Source organism: Eulemur rufifrons, chromosome 29 (assembly GCF_041146395.1).
Source record: "Eulemur rufifrons isolate Redbay chromosome 29, OSU_ERuf_1, whole genome shotgun sequence".
Lineage (NCBI taxonomy): Eukaryota > Metazoa > Chordata > Mammalia > Primates > Lemuridae > Eulemur > Eulemur rufifrons.
Window position 1 is genome coordinate 24647318 of NC_091011.1, and position 23874 is coordinate 24671191.

At 40.8% G+C, this 23874-nt stretch overlaps 1 protein-coding gene across 1 annotated transcript in view; it reads right to left on the reverse strand.

The window, feature by feature from the left end:
* Positions 1-1267: 1267 nt before the first annotated feature.
* Positions 1268-23874, reverse strand: part of CREB5 (cAMP responsive element binding protein 5) — a 312329-nt gene continuing 289722 nt past the window's right edge. The window contains exons 7-10 of the mRNA XM_069462072.1: positions 16035-16358; positions 11597-11824; positions 2338-2446; positions 1268-1431 (exon numbers count right to left, since the gene is read on the reverse strand). Of these exons, the coding sequence (XP_069318173.1) occupies positions 1268-1431; positions 2338-2446; positions 11597-11824; positions 16035-16358 (825 nt within the window). The remainder of the gene's footprint in view (positions 1432-2337; positions 2447-11596; positions 11825-16034; positions 16359-23874) is intronic.

Sequence of the window (23874 nt, forward strand, 5' to 3'; positions counted from 1 at the left end):
GAGGGCGGAAAGCGCCCCTATGGAAACATTGGGTTTTCTTTCTCTCTTTGTTTCTCCAGTAGTTAGTCTACTTTCACCCACCAGAATAGCAAAGCTGGTTCCATAGGCTTAAGAAAAAAAATAATAATAAATCTTAGGCTATTAGCAGCTGATGATTGAACAATGTAATCTGTGTAGTGAATACAGCCCTTCTGAATTATTATATAGTACATGGATTTTCAACATTCTGGACAGGCCATATACAACCAGTTGTAATTCAAGGGTGTGATGTTATAGCCCCGCGTCATAATTTGGACGTTCACAACTGAGGCTTACAAAGCTCCCTTCCCTGGTGTCTCCCCAGCTGGCATTCAACAGTGCTTCGCCTATTACTAAACCACCTTTTATTTGCTCTGATTATTAAAAACTTTAAATCAGGCACTTTAAACATCTCCCGGTTACTACTTTGTGAGAAGCAAGAGTTGAATGAACTTTGGCGGTGGGTGATGGACAGGCAAGGCCATGGCTAGGTCCACATTTTTGAGGTTTACTTTTTTTTTTTTCTTTAAACATTATTTTCTTCTTCACATGCAAAGCTAAAGGGAAACAAGATAACACAGAAGAAAGTCAAAATGACGAGTAAACAGGGAGCCCAAGGAAAAGTGGAAATGGAGAGGAAAACTGGGCATTCGAGCAAGTGGACCAAGAGGAAGAGGAGAGGTGGCGAGATGCTTGATGGTTTTATTTGGACATTGGTGGATCTTATGATTTTTTACAGTAGGAGGAAAAAAATGTTGTGGGGAAGGCTGTATGTTTATCTGGGATTCTGGTGACATCCCAGCACAAACTCAACATGAGTTATGATGTCATCAGATTTCCTACCCAGTTACCTTGGATGGGTCTTACTTGACATCTAGGTATGCCTCATTTGGCTGAAAGCTGTGGTTTAGCAAGATTCAATGTTTCAGGCAAAGGATTGGACTGGTAAGAATGAAACCATGACTATATACAGAAAAGGTTCAGTTTATAAACAAGTAACTGGTACCAGAAAATTGGAGAAAAGCACCAAAGCATTTTCCAAGCCAATAGATATTAATTGCATAACTCCCTTTTTTCTTATATAACTAAGTATAAAAGACAACATTTCCATAATAACTATAAAAATGAAAGCCAGTCTTTGAAGGGCTGAGGAGTCTTCCAGGTCTGAGTTAATTCTAAAAATGCCCTTAAAAGAAAGGACCCATGGGATGCTACAGCTCTTCTTGGAGGCCAGGTCTGACCGTGCATTTTAAAGAATCGGGTTCAGGTCTGTTCTGTGAGTGGTGAGCTGACTGAGGGTGGAGCTTCCTACGACCTCACTGACCGATGAGGAAGTGGTGATGGTGTTATGCTGGATGACTTGTTGCTGGGAGCAAGCTGGAACAGGGCTTGCAGGAGGGCTGCTCTCCGGACCTAGGAAAAAACACACATACACACACACCCCAATATAGCTTGTGTGGACTTCTTGGAAACATAGTACTTGACGTTTACTTGAAATAGAAGAGTTTCACACGTTTTCTTCCGGAAGTTTACTTCCAAGTTTTATGTCCAACTGTTACCACAAAGCTATGCCTTCCCAGTTTACAGCTACGAGCAAAGCCATGCTTTCTAGATCAGCGAAATGATTCTCATGTGTTTGAATCCTGGTATGTGAACTTCCCCGTCTCGTATTTTCAAATAGCCATCCATATATCAAATGTGGAAAAATACTCACATGTGGTGGGAGAATCTGTGTTGCTCAATCTAAAAAATTATTTGAAAATAAATTGACCTTCAGCCATGAATCCCTGCTCCTCCCACCATCCCCTACTCAAATAGCTTTTAACCTATTGCGATTCCAAGTGCAAAAATCAGGGTCTAGAAGAAGGGGTCCACTGTACTTGTTGGTAAATTGAGACCAGGTCATTAGCTTTTCAGCCCAGTGAGTGATATGCAGTATATCCTGAGACACGGAATAGGATTCATCTGATTTATTTCCTAGCCCATGGATTTCTCAAGAAGACTGCTTGGCCACTTATAACTGGGCTCCAGCAGGCTATTTTCTTACCGGCTACAAAATGGGAATTTGGTAGGATTTACAACTTGAAATGCCAGGGAAGGTGTAGCCAGAAATTACCAGGAGGTTGTGGGCATGGTGTTGGAGAGGGATCAGGAAAGAGGGATCACCCTGGGAGAACAGTCTGGCGGCCACCCAAGGATTCTAGTACATCTGTCTGGGAGTACAATCTACACTTTACTTTTGCTCTTTCAAAAAAATTCAGTGCAAAAATAGTGGCAAAAACGTGGACACTAAAAGAAGCAAAAAAGTTGGTGACTTACTTAGATATCCTTGCGATTCTTTCTGCATGGCTGTTATTGGGCAGTCTTTATGTGTTAACAACAACTGTTTCAGCTGGGCCACCTCGTTTTTCAACATAGACACTTCATTCTGGAAAGAGACACAGTAAAGCCATGTTGAGAAGACCGGAAAACACAAACTCGAAGCCCTGTACGCTTTCAACAATGAAATCGGCAAACTTTTCTGTTACATGTGAAAGGCATTAAGAATATTATTTAGAGGCTGGGCGCGGTGGCTCACGCCTGTAATCCTAGCACTCTGGGAGGCCGAGGTGGGCGGATCGTTTGAGCTCAGGAGTTCGAGACCAGCCTGAGCAAGAGCGAGACCCCATCTCTACTAAAAATAGAAAGAAATTATATGGACAGCTAAAAATATATATAGAAAAAATTAGCCGGGCATAGTGGCGCATGCCTGTAGTCCCAGCTACTCGGGAGGCTGAGACAGGAGGATCGCTTGAGCTCAGGAGTTTGAGGTTGCTGTGAGCTAGGCTGACGCCATGGCACTCACTCTAGCCTGGGCAACAGAGAGAGACTCTGTCTCAAAAAAAAAAAAGAATATTATTTAGAAGAGTTCATCTGAAAATTTGTAGCTTGCCTTCAATTTGGCCCTCACATTGACTGGGGTTTTCTGAAGAGATAAGGCTTTAACTTAAGAGCTGAACCCCATGAAAAGGCCAGACCACACACCCTTAGGTGAGGGGCTCTGTAGCCAGGTTGCAGAGATGACAATCTCCACTCCACACTTATTGTATGATGCTAGGCAGGAAATAGAGCCCAACTCAGCTCCAGCAGCCTCATTTATAAGATGGGGATAAAGACGGTACGGAGTTCTTTAGGTTAGTGTGATGATTAAACGAAGTAATAGATGTAAAACACAACAATGCTCAGCAGGTACTAAGCACTCAATAAATTTGGCTGTCATCACTGTCACCAGCTTGGGCTGACACTCAATATGAGGAGAAGGTGCGCGTGAGGCACGCATTGGGAAGAATTACGTGGCAGGATGAGTGGCTTCAAGCTGAAATGCAATCAGAATAAGCCAACTGATCTACCATCAGATTTCCCAAAAGACGTCCCACGTGGGCTACCGTTCAGCAGAGCGTGTCCCCTTGCCTGATGCCCGCGTAGCAGGAGGCATGGGAGGCGTGATGCGAATGTTCATTGTCTACTGGTGCAATGACATCAGCCCAGGCAGGCAAGAGGCAGTGACATTCTGGGCCATGACTGACTTAATTTGATAAATTCATTAATTAGTTTGGCTAATTTCGGTTTATAAACTCTTTTCCTCCTCAATATCAGGATGTTGTGGATGGTGGGGTTTTTTTCCCTTTTCCTTATTTACTCAGATAAATGCCTCAAATCTCTGTATTATGTAGTAATTCACAAAGGCATGCTCAGAGCTTTGTAGAATAATGTACTTGGCACCCATTGTCTACAAATATAAATGTAGAGTAGATGGTTGGCGCCAAGGTGCTTCCACTTGATAAAAGTAAACTGTAAACATAGCGCTATCTTGAATAAGCCATTTTAAAATTGTGACAAATAATACCCTCTCTCTGGCCAAGGTTCATTTGTGGCTGCCAGGCATTTTCCTTCACATGTCGGAAACTTTGAAAAAGCATGCACACAGAAAAGGGCGTTTAACATTGCTGTCATTAAGTTATATCTACACTTGCAATATGAACTTGGCTTTTCAGGCATGTACTTGTCACCTAGGAAAGTAAGTTTGGGATTCTAGAACCTACTTTAAAAAAAAAAATTCAAACCTGTTTTAAAGGATATTTCCCATTTCCAAACTCCTTTGTAAAATACATTATAAGCAACCACATATTGAGTAACTTTAATAACAAAGTCATAAAAAGTTCATCTACAAAAGCTTTTCCCTTACTCCTCCAAACTTTACAAAGTAAAAATGCCTATTTTGGAAATTATCCTTAACGATGAATAAAACCACTTAATTACACAGGAAAATTGCTTTTAAATCTGAGAACATTCACGAAGGTGAATTGTACCCTCCACCCCCAAATGAGTATGATTGATAAGAGGCTATGTCAAACCCAAAAGTGACCCTGTCAATTCCAGGGTCCGTGGGACAATTTTATTTATAGTACAAATTATTTTAGTCTTAAACACTAATTTTTCCCTTTCTGATCTTATGCCTATCTAAATTCAGACAGCCTTCCTTGTTTTTCTTAGTTTCTCCTGTGCATAAAATACTATATATAAAAGAAAGTCAATTTAGACCATTTTAATCCCTGGTTAAAAACAAAACAAATGAAAAACAAAACAGAAAAGGAAACAAAAATGTGTTAATATGTATATTTGCCTCAGAATAGACTGTCATATTATTTGCATTTGGGCTACAGACATATAACACTAAAATCACAACTGGAGCTCTCAGCTGCAGATAATGTAGACAATGGATCTTAGAAAATGGAATCAAGTTCACCCTTTTCTACTGTGACCTAGAAAACAACAAACAAGAAAAGCACTAAAAACAAAACCGGTTCTCTTGCTTTCTTATACTTCTGGAAGAAAAAAAAACCCAAATCCTGTCTAGGGAACGTCTTGGAGAGGCTGAATTTAGGCTCCATTTCTTCCCTCACTGTGTCCTGGGCAGTCAAACCTTGTCTAGGCAGCATTCAGTCTCCCAGGCACAAAGTGTCCATCGCTCCTTCCTTATGAAAACACTCTCAATTCCATTCTGGGTTTCTACGGTTAGCAAGGAGCTTACTGCCTACGATACCTGGCACGCCCCAAACTGTTTCACAATAAACCTCTTGCTTCCATCAGGGTGTTTTACTACAAAACAGCACCAATCGCAGCTCTGAACAGCATACGTGGTATCCTGGCCTATCACCAAAACCCCATACAAAGTACATGACTTCAGTGGCATTTTGTCTATGAGCGGCAAAACACTTTCTTAATAAACCAGTATGTCGTAACCAGAGAAACCAAGGCCCTGAGAGTTGTGAAGATCCGTAAAAATGAAGAACCCAGAGAATACTATGATAACTGTCCATCACTTACAGATATATGTGAGTATGGACATATTTCTTAATGGAATGTGCTAGTAATTATGTTATTTAGCCATGGTATGGTTGAAAAAATGAGTAACAGTGAATATCCTCAGTAGAATAGATACTTATTCTGAGTAATAATAGGTCAATCCTTTTACGTGTTCATTTCACAAAAAATTATGTTCAGGTTGATGCCTACCTTATTTCACCAGACTCAGTCTCAAGTGACTTTTGGCTCTCTCCAAATTAAATCTACCCTTAGAGAAAGGATGTTTTTCCATCGTTGACTTTTTTCAAGTCTATAATCTGAGCCAAGCCCAAAGGAGTGACCATATTTCAGAAATGCTTTCACCTGCACAATATTTTGTATATGCTATCACATGCAGTGAATAAATATTAAAAATCCAAAATATAAAAAAAAAATCCTCAGTAGAAAAAAGTCATCAGCCCTTATTTAGATCATATAGCCTAGACAAAGAATTTATGAAGAAGACCCCAAAGGCAATCATAGCAACAACAAAAATAAATAAATGGGACCTGGTCAAATTAAAAAGCTTCTGCACAGCCAAGGAAACTATCATGAGAGCAAACAGACAACCTACAGAATGGGAGAAAATATTTGCATGCCACATATCCAATAAAGGGCTGATAACTGGAATCTATATAGAACTCAGGAAAATCAGCAAGAAAAAAATCAAACAACCCCATCAAAAAGTGGGCAAAGGACATGAACAGAAACTTTTCAAAAGAAGATAGACTAATGGCCAACAAACATATGAAAAAATGCTCAACATCTCTAATCATCAGAGAAATGCAAATCAAAACCACAATGAGATATCACTTATCTCCAGTGAGAATGGCTTTTATCAAAAAGTCCCCAAACAATAAATGTTGGCATGGATGTGGAGAGATAGGAACATTCATACACTGCTGGTAGGACTGCAAATTAGTACAACCTCTGTGGAAAGTAATATGGAGATACCTCAAAGAGCTACCAGTAGAACTACCATTTGATCCGGTAATCCCATTATTGGGCATCTCCCCAGAGGAAAAAAAGACATTCTATAAAAAAGCCATCTGCACTAGAATGTTTATAGCAGCACTATTCACAATTGCAAAGATGTGGAAACAACCCAAATGCCCATTAATACATGAATGGATTAATAAAATGTGATATATGTATACCATGGAGTTCTATTCAGCCACAAAAAACAATGGTGATCTAGCACCTCTTGTACTATCCTGGATAGAGCTGGAACCCATTCTACTAAGTGAAGTATCTCAAGAATGGAAAAACAAGCACCGTATTTACTCACCATCAAATTGGCATTAACTGATCAACACTTATGTGCACATATAGTAGTAACATTCATCAGGTGTTTGGCAGGTGTGAGTGGGGAGGAGGGGATGAACAGGCTTGAAGCTCTGATTCGGGTGGGGCAAGGCAACATATGTAACCTAAACATTTGTACCCCCATAATATGCTGAAATAATAAAAAAAAACCACCAAAGGTAAAAAAATAATAATATGATGCTTATGTAAGGACTAAATAAAGACCTAATAGCCACAGAAGCAACAAAAATTCATGGGGAAACGTCCGGCAGGAAAAGGAACTCTCAACTAGGGGTTGAGAATCATGAGGTTTGAGTCCTCAAATTGTCACACCAAGCGAGTGTAAAACAGGATGGTTGGACTAATTCTCCAAGTTCTTTGTAGAAAGATAGTTTTTTATTCTATGAGTGATTCTTTGTTGCCTTTTGTTGAGAAAGCTAATTACCCAATTATCTAATGAAGGATTCAATCTTGATTTTTATTCATTAGTTAAGTACTTTTGATATTCTCAAATATGCTTGTATTTCAAATCTTATATGTCATCAGGGAGCCAGTTCTAGGACCTCTTGTGCTCCTTATCAGGGTAGATTCCAAAGCAACACCCATAGTTTCATCCTAGAGCAAAATTTTGTAAGTCCACGTATGTGTCCCTATCGTTGACAGAGAGCCTGTGGAGCCTTCGTCAGATTCCATAGGGGTTTTTGGCTTAAAAAAGGTCAAGAATCGCCGCCCTAGAGAAAGAATGAGTTGTGTGCTATGCACATGCATAATCATCTTAAAGGTTCCATATTGAAAGACTGATTAATGTAGGAAATGCACAAATACTAGACTATATTTTAAGTAAAAATCCTTTTCAAGGTAACGTATATAGAATCACTTTGAATTCATTTTGGAAGAGAACTAGATAGGACGTGTCGAGATGCATAAAGGAAATCAAATGTGGCCTGCAAGTTGAGTAGGGAAATAAAAGCCAGGACTTCTGGAGCCATTTTCTTACTCTGAATTACCTTGCTTGCTTCATGAATTGAGGAAAATCACTAATTTTTTTATTCCTCTATGTAGGTTACAACAATAGTTCTAGGTCTTAATATAAAAGTACTTTGTGGAAAAAAGTATTAACAACATGTATTGATTCTCCTGCAGAAACCCTTCATTTTTTCATTTTTTCATTTTTCCAAACTAAATTTGGGTTTGCTACTCTGGAGCAGTTAGCCATTTAAATGGACACTTGTAAGAGGATGGATCCAGTTGGATTGATCTATTTTTAAACCCATAGGTTTGCCTGGGGATGAAGTAGCGCTCCACAGAGATATTCAATACTGCAATAACATACTTTAAACAAGGAGTCCCTAATAGCTACATTTGCTGTTTTTGGCTTTGGGAATGTCATTTAGTTATATGATAAGTCTAGAATGCTTTTTGGCGTAAACAGTAGTTTGTGCCAAAAAAATAATTATCAAAATGGGCCCTACAAAATACAACGCCTCCTCCCATTTTTGTAGATTAGCTGAGACCAAGTTTGGTTCACTCTGAAACAAAGGACTTTCAATTTGTCAGGCAACAGTTCCCATCTGGCCTATTCTCTTGCCAAGTCCCAGACCTGTGCTCGTGTGTCTAAAATTTCAGCAGCAACTTAGACCATGTGTCTTTGCACTAAAAAAGAAAAGCAATTATTTCCATGGGTGACCAGATGATTTCCATATCCTCTACTGAACACAAATGATCTACTGAGTACTACTTCAGCAGCTGATGAATTTAGAGTTGATCTTAGTCGCTCTGTATCAGAAAAGAGAACTCGGATTTCTTTAGCCTAAGGATTTTCTAGAATGAAAGATCACAAACAAAGCAGTGGGTTAGGTCAACGGGAGACTTGCTTGAGTCCTCATTCTGCTACTTACTGGTTGTGTGATATTCAGGAAGACTCCTCATTTCCCTGAACCTCAGTTTCTCTCTCTATAAAATATCACATTGGGTGGTTTCTAACGTTTCTCCCAGTCCTATACCTGTGTTGATCTCTTGGACAGAGATTTGTTGTGAGACTAGGAAATGAAGTCTGGGAGTTTGATTTTGTTTTCTTAGGTTTGGTTTTTCCGGTCTGAAACTCTGCAGCCTAAACTAGAAGGTTCTATGCTGAAAAACAACTCAAAAGTGGCAGCTGGCCACCCAGACCATGGATATTCCGTTTGGCTGGAGTTTGTTTGCTTAGCACCTTCCATTTCTATTTACTTAAAATTTGGCCCATTGGACTAGTCTCAAGAGAGACACCTTTTTCTTTTGACAAATGCCCAGAGAGAGGGAAAAGGTCATTCAAAGGTAGCAGAATCTGCAGCTTCCTCTCCTGCGCCACAGGGCCTGATGCAGAGCACGCAGCATCACAGAGAACACTGAACGCTTGTAGCTTCTGGCCCTCCGAAGCAAAGCAGTGGAAAATATTGACAATTTAGTCTTTTCACAGACTGTCCCTGCCCTGGGCACTGCTTTAACAACCAAAAGATATTGGTGTCTGTTACACGGACTCAGTAAGATTTATTTATTTATTTTTTCTGGTTTTCAAGAGCTAGAGTTCTAGTATCTCTTTTCCTTAGCCATTTGGTTTAAAGAAATGTAAAAAAATCAATGGATTAGGGCCCAGCAAACACATAAATCTGCCTTATGTGTTTTGCAAAAGCAATCATAAATATGCGTGTGCCAAGTCATGAACACCTCTGACCTCAAAGTCAACCATCTCTCTGCTATGATCCCTCCATGTTTTCATGCTCTAGGATCATAGTTAAAATATTGGAATAATTTGGCAAGGACTCATTTTAGTTAGAACTGATTTTAAGAACTTGTTGGCATCTGATGTGTGTCAGCTGCCTATTCAAGGCCACTTCACTGAAGGCAGTGGGTGTCAACCAGGGCCAATTTTGCACCCACTCCCCAGCCCAGGACACATTTGGAGACTTTTTGGTTGTCCCAACTGGACAGTGTCCTCCTGACATATAGTAGCTAGAGGCCAAGAATGGTGCTAAATATCCTACAATGCACAGGGCATAACAATGAGTGATTGAACCAAAAGTCAATAGTGCCAAGATTGAGAAAACCTACGCGTTTTCACTGTCCTTGTGCAGACCTCAGAACGAATAGCAAATTCCTCGGGTTCCCCCACTTCAGTCATTGCAGAACCACTGTTGTAATATTTGCTAGGTCCACATATATAAGAACTTTTACTACTTAACATGTTTGTTAAGTAAGCAAATTAACCCAATTTTTAATAATTTATCCTTGTCCTCACCAATATCTATGAAACTGCAGATGTGATGTTCTAATTACACTTTCAATACACATAAAAATAAAAATATGACATTAATACTAAAAGTGCTTATCTATGTTATACCCAAAAGTTTCTCACATACCACTGTGCCTGCCAGATTGCAGAAGTGGCTTTAAAGGAGTTTTGAGTCCAGCCATTCCTCTGTGGCTTGACTCCCTGCAATCACATCCTTGCCAAGTGGTCAGGCAGCCAATTCTTGGACACTCCAGTGATGGGGAACTCATTCATTTACTCAACGAATAGTTACTGGGTATAGACATTATACTAGACACAGTGGATAGATAGTGAGCGAAGGGAGTAGTAAGAGCCAGTCCCAACCTTCCTTTAGCACACAGCTAGTGGAAGAATCATTATCTTATTTCCTTCCACATCTGCTACATGTTTCCCAGTTCCTTGCTCACATCTATCACAAAAAGAATGATACATTTAGGAGAAAAAGTAAACATCTATAAATTTATAAAATTTGGCCCACATATAACCCAAACCTTCCTTGAATACTTTGAATGTATACACTGGCTGCCCCAAGCCATTTTCATTTAATGGAATTGAATATACAAAAGCTTTGGGGGTTTGGCCCCTAACTGTTCCTCTCTGAGGATGCACAGAGAACCAGGTGCGGGGAAAAGGACAAAGGCGACCTATGAGCTATTAAGGTGCATAGTCTTCCTACTTGGGCACTTTCCTCCTCACTCTTTTCTCTTTGGCCATTGTCTGAGATCACAGGAGCACTGGGCTAGAATATACAACTCTTACTGCTATTTTTGGACTGTTTATCACATCTGTTCAGGTGCCTTCTTTCCTGCTGGTAATAGTGCACACCTTTTTCATGTTAGAACAAATGCCCTGAATGGCATCATTTGTATGCCATGAAGTCTGCTGGAGAAGCCCTGGGTACTACGCTTTCTTCCTTTTCTCTCAGATACTCCTAGAAGTGGCCTCATTATAAAATATCCCCAGTTAAGCCAACGATAAAACGCAAATATCATGCAAGATTCCAATCTTTCTGAGTTGGAAAATGAGATGGAAACATGCATTTTCTTTCAGAGCAAAATAATAACCATAAACCTTCTTTTCTTCCATTAAACAAAAATATAGATAATCAAATACAAGTCAGAGCAAACCCCTCATCCTAGTGAGTACACAGCTGCTTTCCAGTTTAACATTTATTACGTGCCAGGCACTGTGCTAACTGCTTTGTAGACATTAGTTCATTTATTCCTCCTAACAACTCTGTGAAGTTATTATTCCCATTTTATAGATGAGGAAACTGAGAGTCAGAGAGGTTAAACACAGCAAGTTAATTGCTGAACCGGGGTTTGCATCTCTGTCTGCACAAAGCCTGTGCTCCCAGCCCCAGACTTAGTTGGGTAGAGCCTCCTGCCTCAGAGCTTGGTAGAAAGATTGATTGAAAACCGAATGGTTTATTTTGTTTTGTAGGCCTGCAGTTCCTCTGTGGGCTAAGTGTGTGGCGTTACTGCATAGGTCAACAAGTGCCCGCGGTGGGGGGGGGGGGGCAGGAAATGCCAAGTGTGCACCGGGTCTTTGAGCCCTGGGGAGAGAGACAGTGGGCTGCACCTGAAGCTGCATGTTTGTCTGGGTGAGTTCTTCTGCTTTCTTTTCCAGTGACATCACCCAGACCTTCCTCTTCTGTCTGCAGCGGGTGGCAGCTGCCCGGTTCCGTTCCAGAAATTTCCGCCGCCTCTCGTCGGGATCCTCATCCACCACCCTTCGCCGGCGCCCCCCTGTGGGCTGAGGCGGCTGTATTGTCTGTGTTGGCTGCATCTGTTGCGTTGCTGGTGAAACCTGGTGGGACAGAGAGGGAGGCAGCGATGGGGACAGGGAAGGAAGTGTTGGGTAAGGGAAGAAACCCAAGGCAGTGTTAAAATGCAAAGCACAGAAAGTCAGCGTATCAGACTTGTTTTCTGTGAATGAAATAAACAATGAAGTCACACTCACAAAAGAAAATAAAAAGCATCACTGAATTATACTCTTTGTTATGTTGGCCAAATACAGGAATGACTTGTGAAAAGATGTAGTCAGATGGATTTTTCCCATCTGGGCCTTTGGCTGAATTATAGTAGAGGAGACATTTATTTTTTCCCTCTTCTATCGGGTATGAAAAATGTTTTATTTAAGGTGCATTTAAAAACTTTAAAGTAGCCAATGTATGGCCACAGGGTGAAAATGGAAAGGCCAGGGCTACTGTCACAATATTGATGAGTCATCTGTCATCTGCAGAAAACCTCTGGGCAGCTTGTGGGCTCCTTGCATTCTAATGCTGTTAAAACTGTGTTCCCAGAACACACCTCTGGGACATTGTCGCCACTGTGCCTCCTATCAGAAGAACCCTGTGAAGTGGGAAAGCAGTTGAAATCCTATTTTCACTATTTCACAGTTTTCAGTGCGGAGAACTAGCTGGGCCTGCACACTCCAGATGGGTCTGCTGCTCCTGGGAGCTCGCACTAAGGTGAAGTGGGTTCCAGGAGAGCTGTCTAGGACTGGGAAGCAGGGCCTTTGGAAGCAAATCAATGCCCTAGGCTGCCCTGGGCCTGATGCATATGTGAGGCAGGAAGGGATGCACTGCCATACACTTCCATTATAAGGAAATGGTAAGAGTGGCAAAGCACTTTGTTAAAAATTTTACTGTGCTTGTGGATTCCTTGCAAGGTCTACATGGGACTCAGCAACATCGAAGGCTTTGGAGACCCCCACACATATAGCTTTATTCCCCTTCATGAGGTAGACACACGGCACCTTGTGAAATTTCTACGACTGACTCTTTATATGTCTGGGCACCTAACCCTTTCCCTAATGCACTTCACTCCTTCCTCCTTTTTCATTCTCAATAAAGGGTGCTGTTTTTTTTGGTTTTTTTTTTTTTTTTTTTTTAATCTCTCCCATTTCTCAGTCACTCAGGTTTATGGCTGTAATACCTATAAAATTGTTTTACAGGAGACATTTAACCTGCAGAAATAACAGGTAAAAAGTTTTAAAAATGAAGCCCAACAACCTTTTGTACCACATTCCAACCCTATGATTGAAATCAATCAGAATGTCTGTAATTGCACTAACAGCGGCTACTGGTTGACAGCTGTGGACTGATGGTGACATATTTTAAAACCTAAACTCTTATCAAACCAGATAGAAACAGGCTCAGGACGGAGGTTGGACTCCATCTCAGTAATTTTACTCAAAGCAAAGGCATTTTCTAAAACTTTACTGGCAATTCCTTTTCTCCCCATCATAGAGGAATAACAAAATAGGTTAATTGTCTGAGGTCTTACTCACCAGAGTGGCTGGTGAAGACGTAATCCTTGTTATTGGCAAAGATTTAGCACTTGTCATTTCAGATGCTAGCTCCTAAACTAACCACTGCAAAGAAAAGCATTGGAAGGGAATGTGCTAACCGCTCGGCTATTTTTGCGTTTACTGTTTATTTTTGTGAATTATGATCTCTTATTGGCAGCCCCAGAAAAGAAACTCAAGTAGGCAAAACTGGTTTTTAATCTCCATTGCAGAGACCTCTCTTTCAATTCTGTATCTTCCTACCCTAACTTCAGTCAACCTTTAACCCATGACACTCTTCCTGTGCCTTTACCCACAGGGATAAGTGATGTAGAGATTTCAGGTGCAGGGCAGGTTCAGGCTTTAAGGTGTGGGTTAGTTAAGAGAAATTCCCGGTGTCCATGAAGTGAAATCAGGACTCTAAAGTCACGTCTTTACATGCGGGAGGAATGCAATAAGCTGGAAGAAATCGCATATGCAGCCCTGAGACTAGAATTTGTGTCCCTGATAATTACTGTTGCTTATTTCATTTTTAAAATGGAATTCTCTTGGCATAGATGTTTTAAAAGTTTTGATAAAAAAAAATTGTGATTTCAAAAAGATAGAATTTATTCCAAATCATCTTAAAATCTCAGAGTTGGAAGGACCTTAAGAAATGCTGAATAATGTAAGATCTCAGTAATCAGCCAAATTAACACAATGTAGAAGTGATATTGTAGAATACTGTCTAAACGATCTGGTGCACATTTTAGCAAGACCAACCTGGACTTTTTCCTTTTAGTATAAGATTAAAAAAAGCAACCGTGTGAGCAGCTAATTATAATAGCAATTAACTAATTGCATATACAATTGGCAATTTACTGATTTGAAACAGAGGGCAATCGGCTAATTGGTAATTAGCTAATGAATTGGCTTTTATATTCAAAGATTGTTAAACTCATCTGTGAAATAACTTGCACACGAAGGTAACCAAACCTTGATATTCTCCTTTCCCTTAAAATGTAAGCACACATATGAATCAATTGGCTTATCATTGACTTTGTAGGACTTTTTTCCCTTCTAAATACATGTCCCAGTATAGCATTAGACTAAAAATGTGACTGAAAAGGGTGCTCTTGACAGCAGTTTATTACCAAATTATTAATATTTGCTAAACTTCGATTACTTTGTTTTGGAACTACTTTGGTTTGGAGTTAATCATGGCTAACATGTTTTGAAAACCGTGCCAAAGACTTTACAGAGATTACCTTATTTAATAGTCATAAGAGCCTATGAGTGTATCTATTATTACTCTTATTTTACAGATGGGGAAACTGAGGTTTAGGGAAGTTAATCATTTCTGTTCATAATCAAAAAGCAAGTAAAGTGGGAAAAGAATTCAAGTTTCCTCACTCTAAATCTCAACTCATTCACTATATAGAACACCCCTAAGCGCCTTTGCAAAAGTAAGTTGTCTAATGAACAGACTAGGGAGTTGCCTGTGGCTGACCCATTTTGTGGATGGCTGTCCAGGTTCGGTCTGTTAGGGGAGGTGGATGAAAGGGCTCAAAAACTGCCTGGCGTGAGGTCTTGTCTCCAGAGACAGACATCGGAAGACATAAGTGAATAAGTCGGAGACAAGTGAATAAGTCTGACAGACGTCAGAGGAGATGGTGAATAACTGTTATTTGGCGGTCCCAAGCTTCCGACACCATTCTGCCCCAGCTGGTTGGAAGCTGGCAGTGTGGACTGGGTGGAGGGGACAGAAGAAGGTCATCCTGCATGAGGATCCAAAGTGTCTAGGGCCAGCCATGCTCCTGGACGTGCCCTCCCTCCACTTACTAACGTTCACTCTGGTACATGGACTCGCCTCTCTTCTTGGCCTTGGGTGACATAACGTCTGCCCGGTCCCCCAACCCTCTTTCAGTTTAGTCTAAATGCTGGCTTTCTTTCCAGCCACTCCTGGTGACTCTCCGCCCCTGGGATTTGGCCTTTCTCTTGGTCTGATCATCTACAGGGCTTGGCTCAGTCTCTGCTCCCTCCAACGCGTTTCACATTCGGTGGGGTGAGTCACCTCTCTTCACTCTCCACACAGCACCTTACGCCCTAGCATCCACTACCAAGCTTCTCAGCCTGCCTTGAATTGTTACTCTTTAGATTTTTAACATTTCCTGTCACCCAGAAGATTGCCCATTGTATTTCACTTCCATTTCACAGGTGACCAAACTGAGTCTCTATGATGTCACAAAACATAGCAACTGGGTTAGAATTAACTTATTTTTCTCACTCTTCTTTCACATCTGTCTTCATAAGCTTAAATTCTTCCCAAACCTTCCATTGGTATTGCTCTTTTGGGGGCTTTGTAACACACTGCCAAAGTAGATTTTGGAGAACTTAAAGTTTACATCTGCCCCTAGAGATTGGACCTGGTATTGACGATATCATTTATAGATGTTATGATGTAGTAGGGTCTTCTGGGTAAGCATTACCTCCTAGGAAATAAACAGAGCTCCCCAGAATGTTGGCTAGAACACCTGGGCTTGTCAAACCCGGTTGCTGCCAATGACCCCAGCATTAGAACTTGCACTGTGAAGAAGAAAGAAGAAGACAAAGAAAGAAGAAGGAGAAGGAGAAGGAGGAGGTGGTAGAGGAGGAGAAGGAGAAGGAAAAGAAGAAGACGAAAGAAGAAAGAAGGAGGAGGAGGAGGAAGGAGGAGGAGGGGGGGGAAGAGATCATGGAAAAGGTTTACCTGTGCTTGGTTGCCGGTGTGCAGGGGCGGGTGTGGCGAGGTCTGGTGATGTGCTGGGTGTGCATGGAGGTGGGAGTGGGAGTGATGGTGTGGGTGGTTCTGCTGGTGATGGGGTTGAGGGTGAGGATGGTGTGCTGGGTGCTGGTGCTGGTGCGGATAGGGGTGATGGGGTGGCAGTGTCTGGTGCTGATGCGGGTGCGAGTGCATGTGATGGTGCGGCGTCTGGTCCTGCCGGGAGCCCATCATTTCCATCATATGTCCCATGGTGTTCATATTGCCATTGGACATGGCAGCAGGGTGGTGAGTCAACGCGGCCTTCAACCTCTGAAATGGAACAAAACAAGAGGGGACGACTGTGGTCAGTCATGTACATAACAGGGATTTTGAAGCAAAATGAGTCATATTTTCAATTCTATAATATTTTATAGTAGAGTCATACAGTCATTAACATTTTCTCCTGGTACCAAGATAACTTTTGTGTTAATTTCATATTTTCTTACATATTATGGTAGATAGGAGGGTCAGTATGTTAATTCAACTGCCACAGCAAATGAGCAGGATATCCCACCAAGATATAAACATTCTCCAACCTTTTTGGCACCAGACAGGTTTCATGGAAGACAATTTTTGCACGAACGTGGGGGCGGGGGAGGGTGGAGCTCAGGTGGGGACACAAGTGATGGGGAATAGGGCTGTGAATACAACTGAAGCTTCGCTCAGCTGCCCACCACCCACCTCCTGCTGTGTGGCCCCCCCGGTTCCTAAGTTTCATGGAAGACAGTTTTTCCATGGATGCAGTGGGAAGGCCCATGGGGCAGCAGAACTCTGCAGCCCCATTCCTCACAGGCCACAGACCAGTACTGGTCCACCGCCCGGGGCCTGGGGAGCGCAGTACTAGAAGGTATTTCCTACTAGCCCATCATCCGTCCTATCATATATCTACAGCTGAATGCAAGTATAAACCAAATAGAACCATTTGATATGATAAGGCCACTGAACAAAGGCCCCTGATATGGCACTGTTTTTTTTTAAGAGTCATGAGCACAAAAGGCTTTGCCTCTCAAAGGTTTCTCAGGCATAAAGAAGAATTGACTTCAAATTTTAAAATGTAGGAAGAGCACTAATATCATTTTAGGGCTTCAAGTTAGCATTAGTAATCTGTAAATTTGGAGGCAATGTGTAGGTCTTTTCCATTTGTTACCATGATATTTCTCACTGTCCTGCCTGATAATCTAATTTTTCTCGCCCAGTAACTTTCTTCTGACTTTGAGAAGGGTGTAAGGAAAGCAGAAGAATATGGAGTATTGTGCCTTTTTTGATGGCCACATCAACGGCCAGATATATTTCTAACAGAAAGCATTATCCATTAACAAGCAGACATGCACACAAATACCTTCTCCCTGAATGTAAAGCAGGGGTCAGTGAACTTTTTCCATAAAGAGTCAGATAGTAAACATTTTTGTCATTGCATGCCTTCTGGTCTCTGTCATAACTACTCAACTGCTCTGTTGGGGCAGAAAACCAGCTGTAGACAATATGTGAATGATGAACATGCTGGGTTCTAATACAATTTTATTTAGGGACAGGAAATCTGAGCTTCATATAATTTTCACATGTCACGAAATTTTATTCTACTTTTGAATTTTTTCCCCCAATCATTTAAAATGAGAAAACCATTCTTAGCTCATGTGCTATACAAATACTAGACAGCAGGCCAGTTGGCCCACAGGCCATAGTTTGCTAACCCTGTTCAAAAGAATCAGCTGGTAATCATTTTAGTCCCAGTTTCTTCACAATTGTTTTTCCTCTGACACAGGCAATTATCATCATATCCTGAGGGGCACAATGTGCTAAGTACTGTATAATGTGGGTGCTCTCACAAACGTGTCTTATGCAGAGATGACAGTCTAATTGGCAAACTCACATTAGCTTCATGAAGTATTTACTAAGGGACTCAAAGCTGTCTCCTGGTTTGTGTTCTTATCTGATTGATGATAGTGGTATGTAATCACTGGGCAAAGGAAGAGTTGTACTGAAATGATCAAAGCCACCGTGCTCTAGCCCTCGTGCAATATTAATGATTCTCAACCAGTTAAACTATTGAAAAACACCAATTCAATTCATCAAAATCTTTAGTTAAACATAAAGAGCCTTTACTTGTTTTTTAAAAAAGAAAGAGGATGGCAGACTATAAGTTAATATCAGATAATCATTTAAAGTATTTTTGACATCCTGATTCAGTAACCACTTTGTCCACTTGTCTCCTACTTTTAAAAAATTTTTATAGATTTTGTTACATGGATATATTGCATAGTGGTGATGGCTGGGCTTTTAGTGGACCTGTCACCCGAATAGTGTACATTGTGCCCAATAGGTAATTTTTCATCCTTCATCCCCCTCCCACTCTCCCACTTTTTAGAGTCTCCAGTATCTATTTCACTCTGCATGTCCACGTGTACCCCACTTGCCTCCTCTTTCACAAGCGACAGCTACTGCCTGACAGCTACTGCCTGACAGCTCCTGACCTTCATGATGATAATTCTGAGGGGGTCAAGTTCCCTGAGTCTCTGGGAAAGATTAGATGCTGGGCATTGTGTTTACCGCTAGAAACCAAAAGTAAACTAACACTTCTCATCTTCAATTTTTAGAAATGATTTCATTGTTTTTATAAAAATGCTCATTATGAAAAATTTAAGCAATGCTTAAAAGTGCAATGAAGTCAGCAACAAGTGAGCCAAAGGTGTTGTTTATATCTGGTGGGTGAGCAGCATTCCAGACAACGCTATGTAGGCATATGTAGAGATGGAAGAACAGCCAGAATAATTTCTTAACAGTGGAATCACAATCACATGTAATTTAAAAAAACTTTTATTTGACCATGGGATAGTGAAGAAGTGAAAATTGAGTGAATTGCTGAGCTTCAGATACATATTTCTTTACTCGAAGAAAAGTTTCTGAATATCTCCAAACTTAAGGATGAAAAAAAAGTATGAAAAAAGATTATGTTAAAATCATTATGGCTTTTCTAAAATTGACATATTAGACAATATTAATGGGCTTTCTAAACTATTCCTTGTAATTTTATTATTATAAAAGTATACAGCTGCATAGTAAAAAAAAAAATCAACTACTGTAAGAATATTAGGTGAAAAAGTAAAAGCCACCTGCCTAACCTTCTCCTCCTGGACCCCAGTCCCAGTTCTCAGATGTAACCACCATGTATTCTCAGACATGTGCTTAGCACTTATAAGAATATGTGCAAGCCCTTTTTATGACATATAGTGTTATACCCTGTTTTTGGTCACTTTCACAATGTATCTTCTCTAAACCAGGAGAGAAGGTGCCAGAAGGCATGCCATTTACATTTTGCCAAAAACAAGAATGAACTGTATTATGCCACCTCTCCATCATCAAAAGGAAAGGCAGAAAGAAAGACAGGAGGCTAGAAGAGTTGACAAGGGAAGATGTCATTGCTGCACCGTCCAGCAGTGGCCACGTGTGTCTGTTACTCAGCATACAACTGGAGATCCAGATGCACTTTCTGAAATTCGGTGGATGGCAAGAATTTCCAGCAAGCTCACCTGCAGCAAGGGGTCATCCAGGGCCCAGAAGCTTCACCTCTCTTGTTGTATTTGTGAAGAACTGATACTTATATTTCCCCCATCCCAAAGCATAGGTATATTAAGGTTAATGAGTCCTTTCTCCCTGCCCCTACTTCCTGACCCTTGGGTATAACACTTCTGTAAGTCTTCTAATACTCAGGGGATGAAGGGCAAAGTCCCACCAGCCCTTGCTCTTCCCACCCAGCGACACTGGCCTACTTCTAGTCCCTGAAGGGTGCACCATGGTCCCTTGCATGCACAGGGCCTTGCATTTGATACTCTTCTTGCCTGGAACGCTCTTTCCCTTTCTTCAGACATTCTATAGCTCTCAGCTCCAGCCTCTTCCTTAGTAAAATTCTTCCCGGTCTCCTGGTCTATATCAATTTCTGTTGTTACGTGATTCCAACAAAACCATATTCCTTTTTAATTAAAAAAAACAGTTCGTAGTTATATAATTTTTAGTATGATTATTCAATTAATATTCATCAACTGTCCCAGACTGTAAGTTCCATGTCGGATTTTGCTCAATGTGAAATTGACACCTTTGGCACGGGCCCAATACATATTATACACTGAATTCATATTTTTGGAATGAATGTATGAATGAATGAATTAGCGCATGAATGAAACTTTCTGAAGCTAATGACGAGGGTGCAGCATTTTTATCTTGGATCACTGCAGGTGGTATTTATACGGAGGATGATTTTATTAGTCAACCAAGGTTAGCAGAATTGACTACAGAAGTCATGTAGACAGATGGGCTGTGAAAGTACAGTCAAAACAGCTCCCCGCTCCACACCCTCCCTGCCCTCTAGAAAATGATAACACAGAAAAGAAAGCATAAACAAACAAGAGGAATGCACGTTAATTTTGTCTTGATATGTTTTTCCTGAAATTGTGGCAAGGAATATCGAAAAGCTGTGTAGGAGTGGGTCATCGTGTTGTTCCTTTGATGCCACAAACAACTTTTCCACTCTTAATTAGGAGCAAATGAAGCTTGACAAAGAAATACTATGCACCAGATCTTCATCTCTCAAATAATTAGCTTGTACTGTTAAGGGAAATTGCTTGATTGCCTCAAGTCTATTCTTGCATGTTTCACGCCAAGACGATAATACTAGCAATGCTTGTAACATTCCATTTAACTATTTATTTACTCAGCAAATATTTATTGGGCTTAGACTACGTGCCATGCACGATGATAGGCACATCATTATTTGCCCACTATCTGAAGGAAATGAAAGACACATAAAACCAAAACTTTTTAAAAGCATTGGAGAGAAAAAAAAAAGCACATTTAAGGGTGGAATTGTAGACTTTCAAGCACCCCTCAGAAAATCTGAGGCTCCTGGGTTAAGCCTACCCTCCCAGCATCAGCCTACATCATATTTGAAGGAAAACAGTGAAGATCAATGCTTATCAACCTGCAGTGCATATGCCACATTTAATATTGTCCATGTCATTTCAAAATAGTTTGGGACACTTCTCAAAGTCCTAAGGAGTCTACCACTTCCCTGAATCCCAGTGCCAACAAGAGCAATTGCACTGTAAGTCATTAAAATATACCAAATATAGGTATTTGTACCCCACTCTCCTAGCGATGATGAATGGCCAGTAAATGAGTCCAAGCTGGATTTTGCAGAATGATTTTTCTTTTTGAAGCTGAACTGTGTCTTGTTTTAAATAGCATTCTGCCTAATGCCAAGAAAAGGCAAGGGAGAGGGAGGGAAATTAATGAGCAAATAAACTTATATTTTTCAGCCATAAAAACCAGGGTTATTACTGAGGTACGACTGCAAGAAAGGAAAAATGATTCTGTCGACTTCCTATCGTCTTCTACCATGTTCATTTATTTGAGAGAGCAAATTGGGAGAGGCAGTGAGAAGCCCGACACGCAGCTGGTTTCAGTCAGGAGGGGTCATTTTCGTTCGGCCTGTGTATTTTACAAGCTCCTTGTTCACTGTTCCCGAAGGGAGGGTGGGCCAGCTGCCCGGGATCTGAGTCCTGCTCAGGGACCAGCTGTCCACCTCGTCCCCTCCCAGCGTGGCCACTGCCGTCACGGCCCAGCCCCGGCCCCTCTTTAATTTTCCCTTAGCTCAGTTTAGCACCACGGCATGTCGTGTGAAGCCCAGGTACACACACACACGTCATTGCCACCACAAGCGTGCATGCATGTGTGCCTGGTGACTATGCACACACACAACACACCCACCCACACCCACACCAGGCAATTTATCTCCCATTAGCAACTCACTCATGCCAATTAGAAACATTTGCGGAACTGTGACACCATTTCTTCTTCATCTTCAGCAAGCCTATTGCTTGTGCTTTATAGACTCTGAACGCCAAGCCAAATTATTAAATGTTATTTGAAATTCACTTGGGTGTGAGGAAGTTTAGAGCATTCTTTCTAGAAAGGTTTTAATTATAAACAGCTGTTGGGTTTTGTTCCAGAAAAGAATGTGATAACATCAAAATGTAGCGTTTCTGGGTGGACCATAAGGAAGAGGCTGTCTCCATAAAAATATGACAAAATCTGTGTTCATATTTCCTGTTGAATACAAAATACTTGCCATCAATCACTTGCCTCCCCAAAGCATTGCTGTGAAATGCAATTTTTTTCTTTCTTCCACAGAGGGAGGAGTCAACACAGGCTTCTGAATGGTCTAGTCAGTGATGTGAGGCCAAAATTCTTGGCTGGGTGTGTGCTTTTAATATCAATGATTACTGACTTCCTCTAGGTAGCAAGGATTTCTGAAATTGTCTCTGAATTAGTTTTATTTTTAAAAAAATAGCTGATATTTATCTGCTGAATTTAGTAAGTATAAATGGCCCGTTTAGATTCTAAAATGCTTCCAAACATGAGAGGTAGGAAAAGACAGGAAGAAAACTGTCCCATGCCATCCATGGGACACTTACATAAACTGCAAGCTTCATTTGCTAAAGCAGAAATAGTTCTAATGCCCAGAATCACACCTGGGCGTCAGGATGTCCACTGAGAATGAGCGTATGACCCTGATAGCACAGCGGACCTCAAAGTCCACATACATTCCAGGATCTCCATTGAGATAATCAACTAAAATCATACTTGATGCAATCACTTGGAATAAATATGTTCCTTTTAAAGTTTTCATAGGTAACTTGGCTTTGATGGTTTTAAAACGTAAGCAATATTCTGCTTTAGATTTTGCTTTAGTAATAAAATTTCAAAAAAGCCCGCCAGGTTGGAAGGAGACATTACCCAGGAGGAGAAAGACCTAGAAAAATACCTAGGAAAAAATATTCATACTCTGTCATGTTATATCATTAAAACTTATTAATTCTGAAGATATTAAAAATGATATAACTAGTAAAAGAAGCTGTATTATAAACCAACATTCTAGTCCAATGGAAAATGGCACAAGGAAATCTCAAAAATAAGGATGGTACTTGAGAAAAGTGGAACTTCAGCAGTTCCACTGTAAGCAATAAAAAGAATTCAGTGCTTGATGAGACCTCAGTGCTAGGTCATACATTGAATTTTGGTGGTTAAAAAGCCAAACAAACCCCAGAGACAAATCCTAGCAATTTCCCTGCCAGCCTTTTTCATATTAATGTCTAAATCATATATTAATTACAGTTCTGCAAGAGTGAGCCCTCCATTTGTTCTTGTTAAATGGAGAAATTAATGAATGCACATTCATAAAATTATTTTATTTCAGATACCATTTCCCTGCATCTCTTGGACTCGGTGGTTGTCTTTTATAATTCAGCAGGATGGGGAGCATTCTAAGAGGCTGTCCATTTTAGTGAATTTCAGAACAAACTGCTATTGTGAGAGCCAGAGCTAATCTTAGCTTTCTTATAAGACAGCTTTAGGTCCTTGGATAAGTAACCCATTTAGTTCCATGTGCCTTAAGCTACCTAACAAAAGAGGGCAGGATCCTTAGCTCCTTATTCCATCAGAGAAAGGATCTGAGTTGATGTTTGCTAAGTGACAGAAATCTATTGAAGAAGTGAGTTGGATGAATGGTCTAAAATAAAGAAAGAAAAGCGACATGGTGGAGAACTTCAGAAAAAGAACAGAAGATTTAAGAGTGAGAATTCTTGGTTTTAAAGTTGGCTCCGTGACCTTGGGTGGTCACCTTGAGCTTCAAATTTCTCTTCTATGAAATGGGAACACATAGTGAGAGGAGAGCCTGTATAACCTTAAGGACGGCCATAGAAACCAGTGGGACACAGTAGAGTTGTTTTGTGGA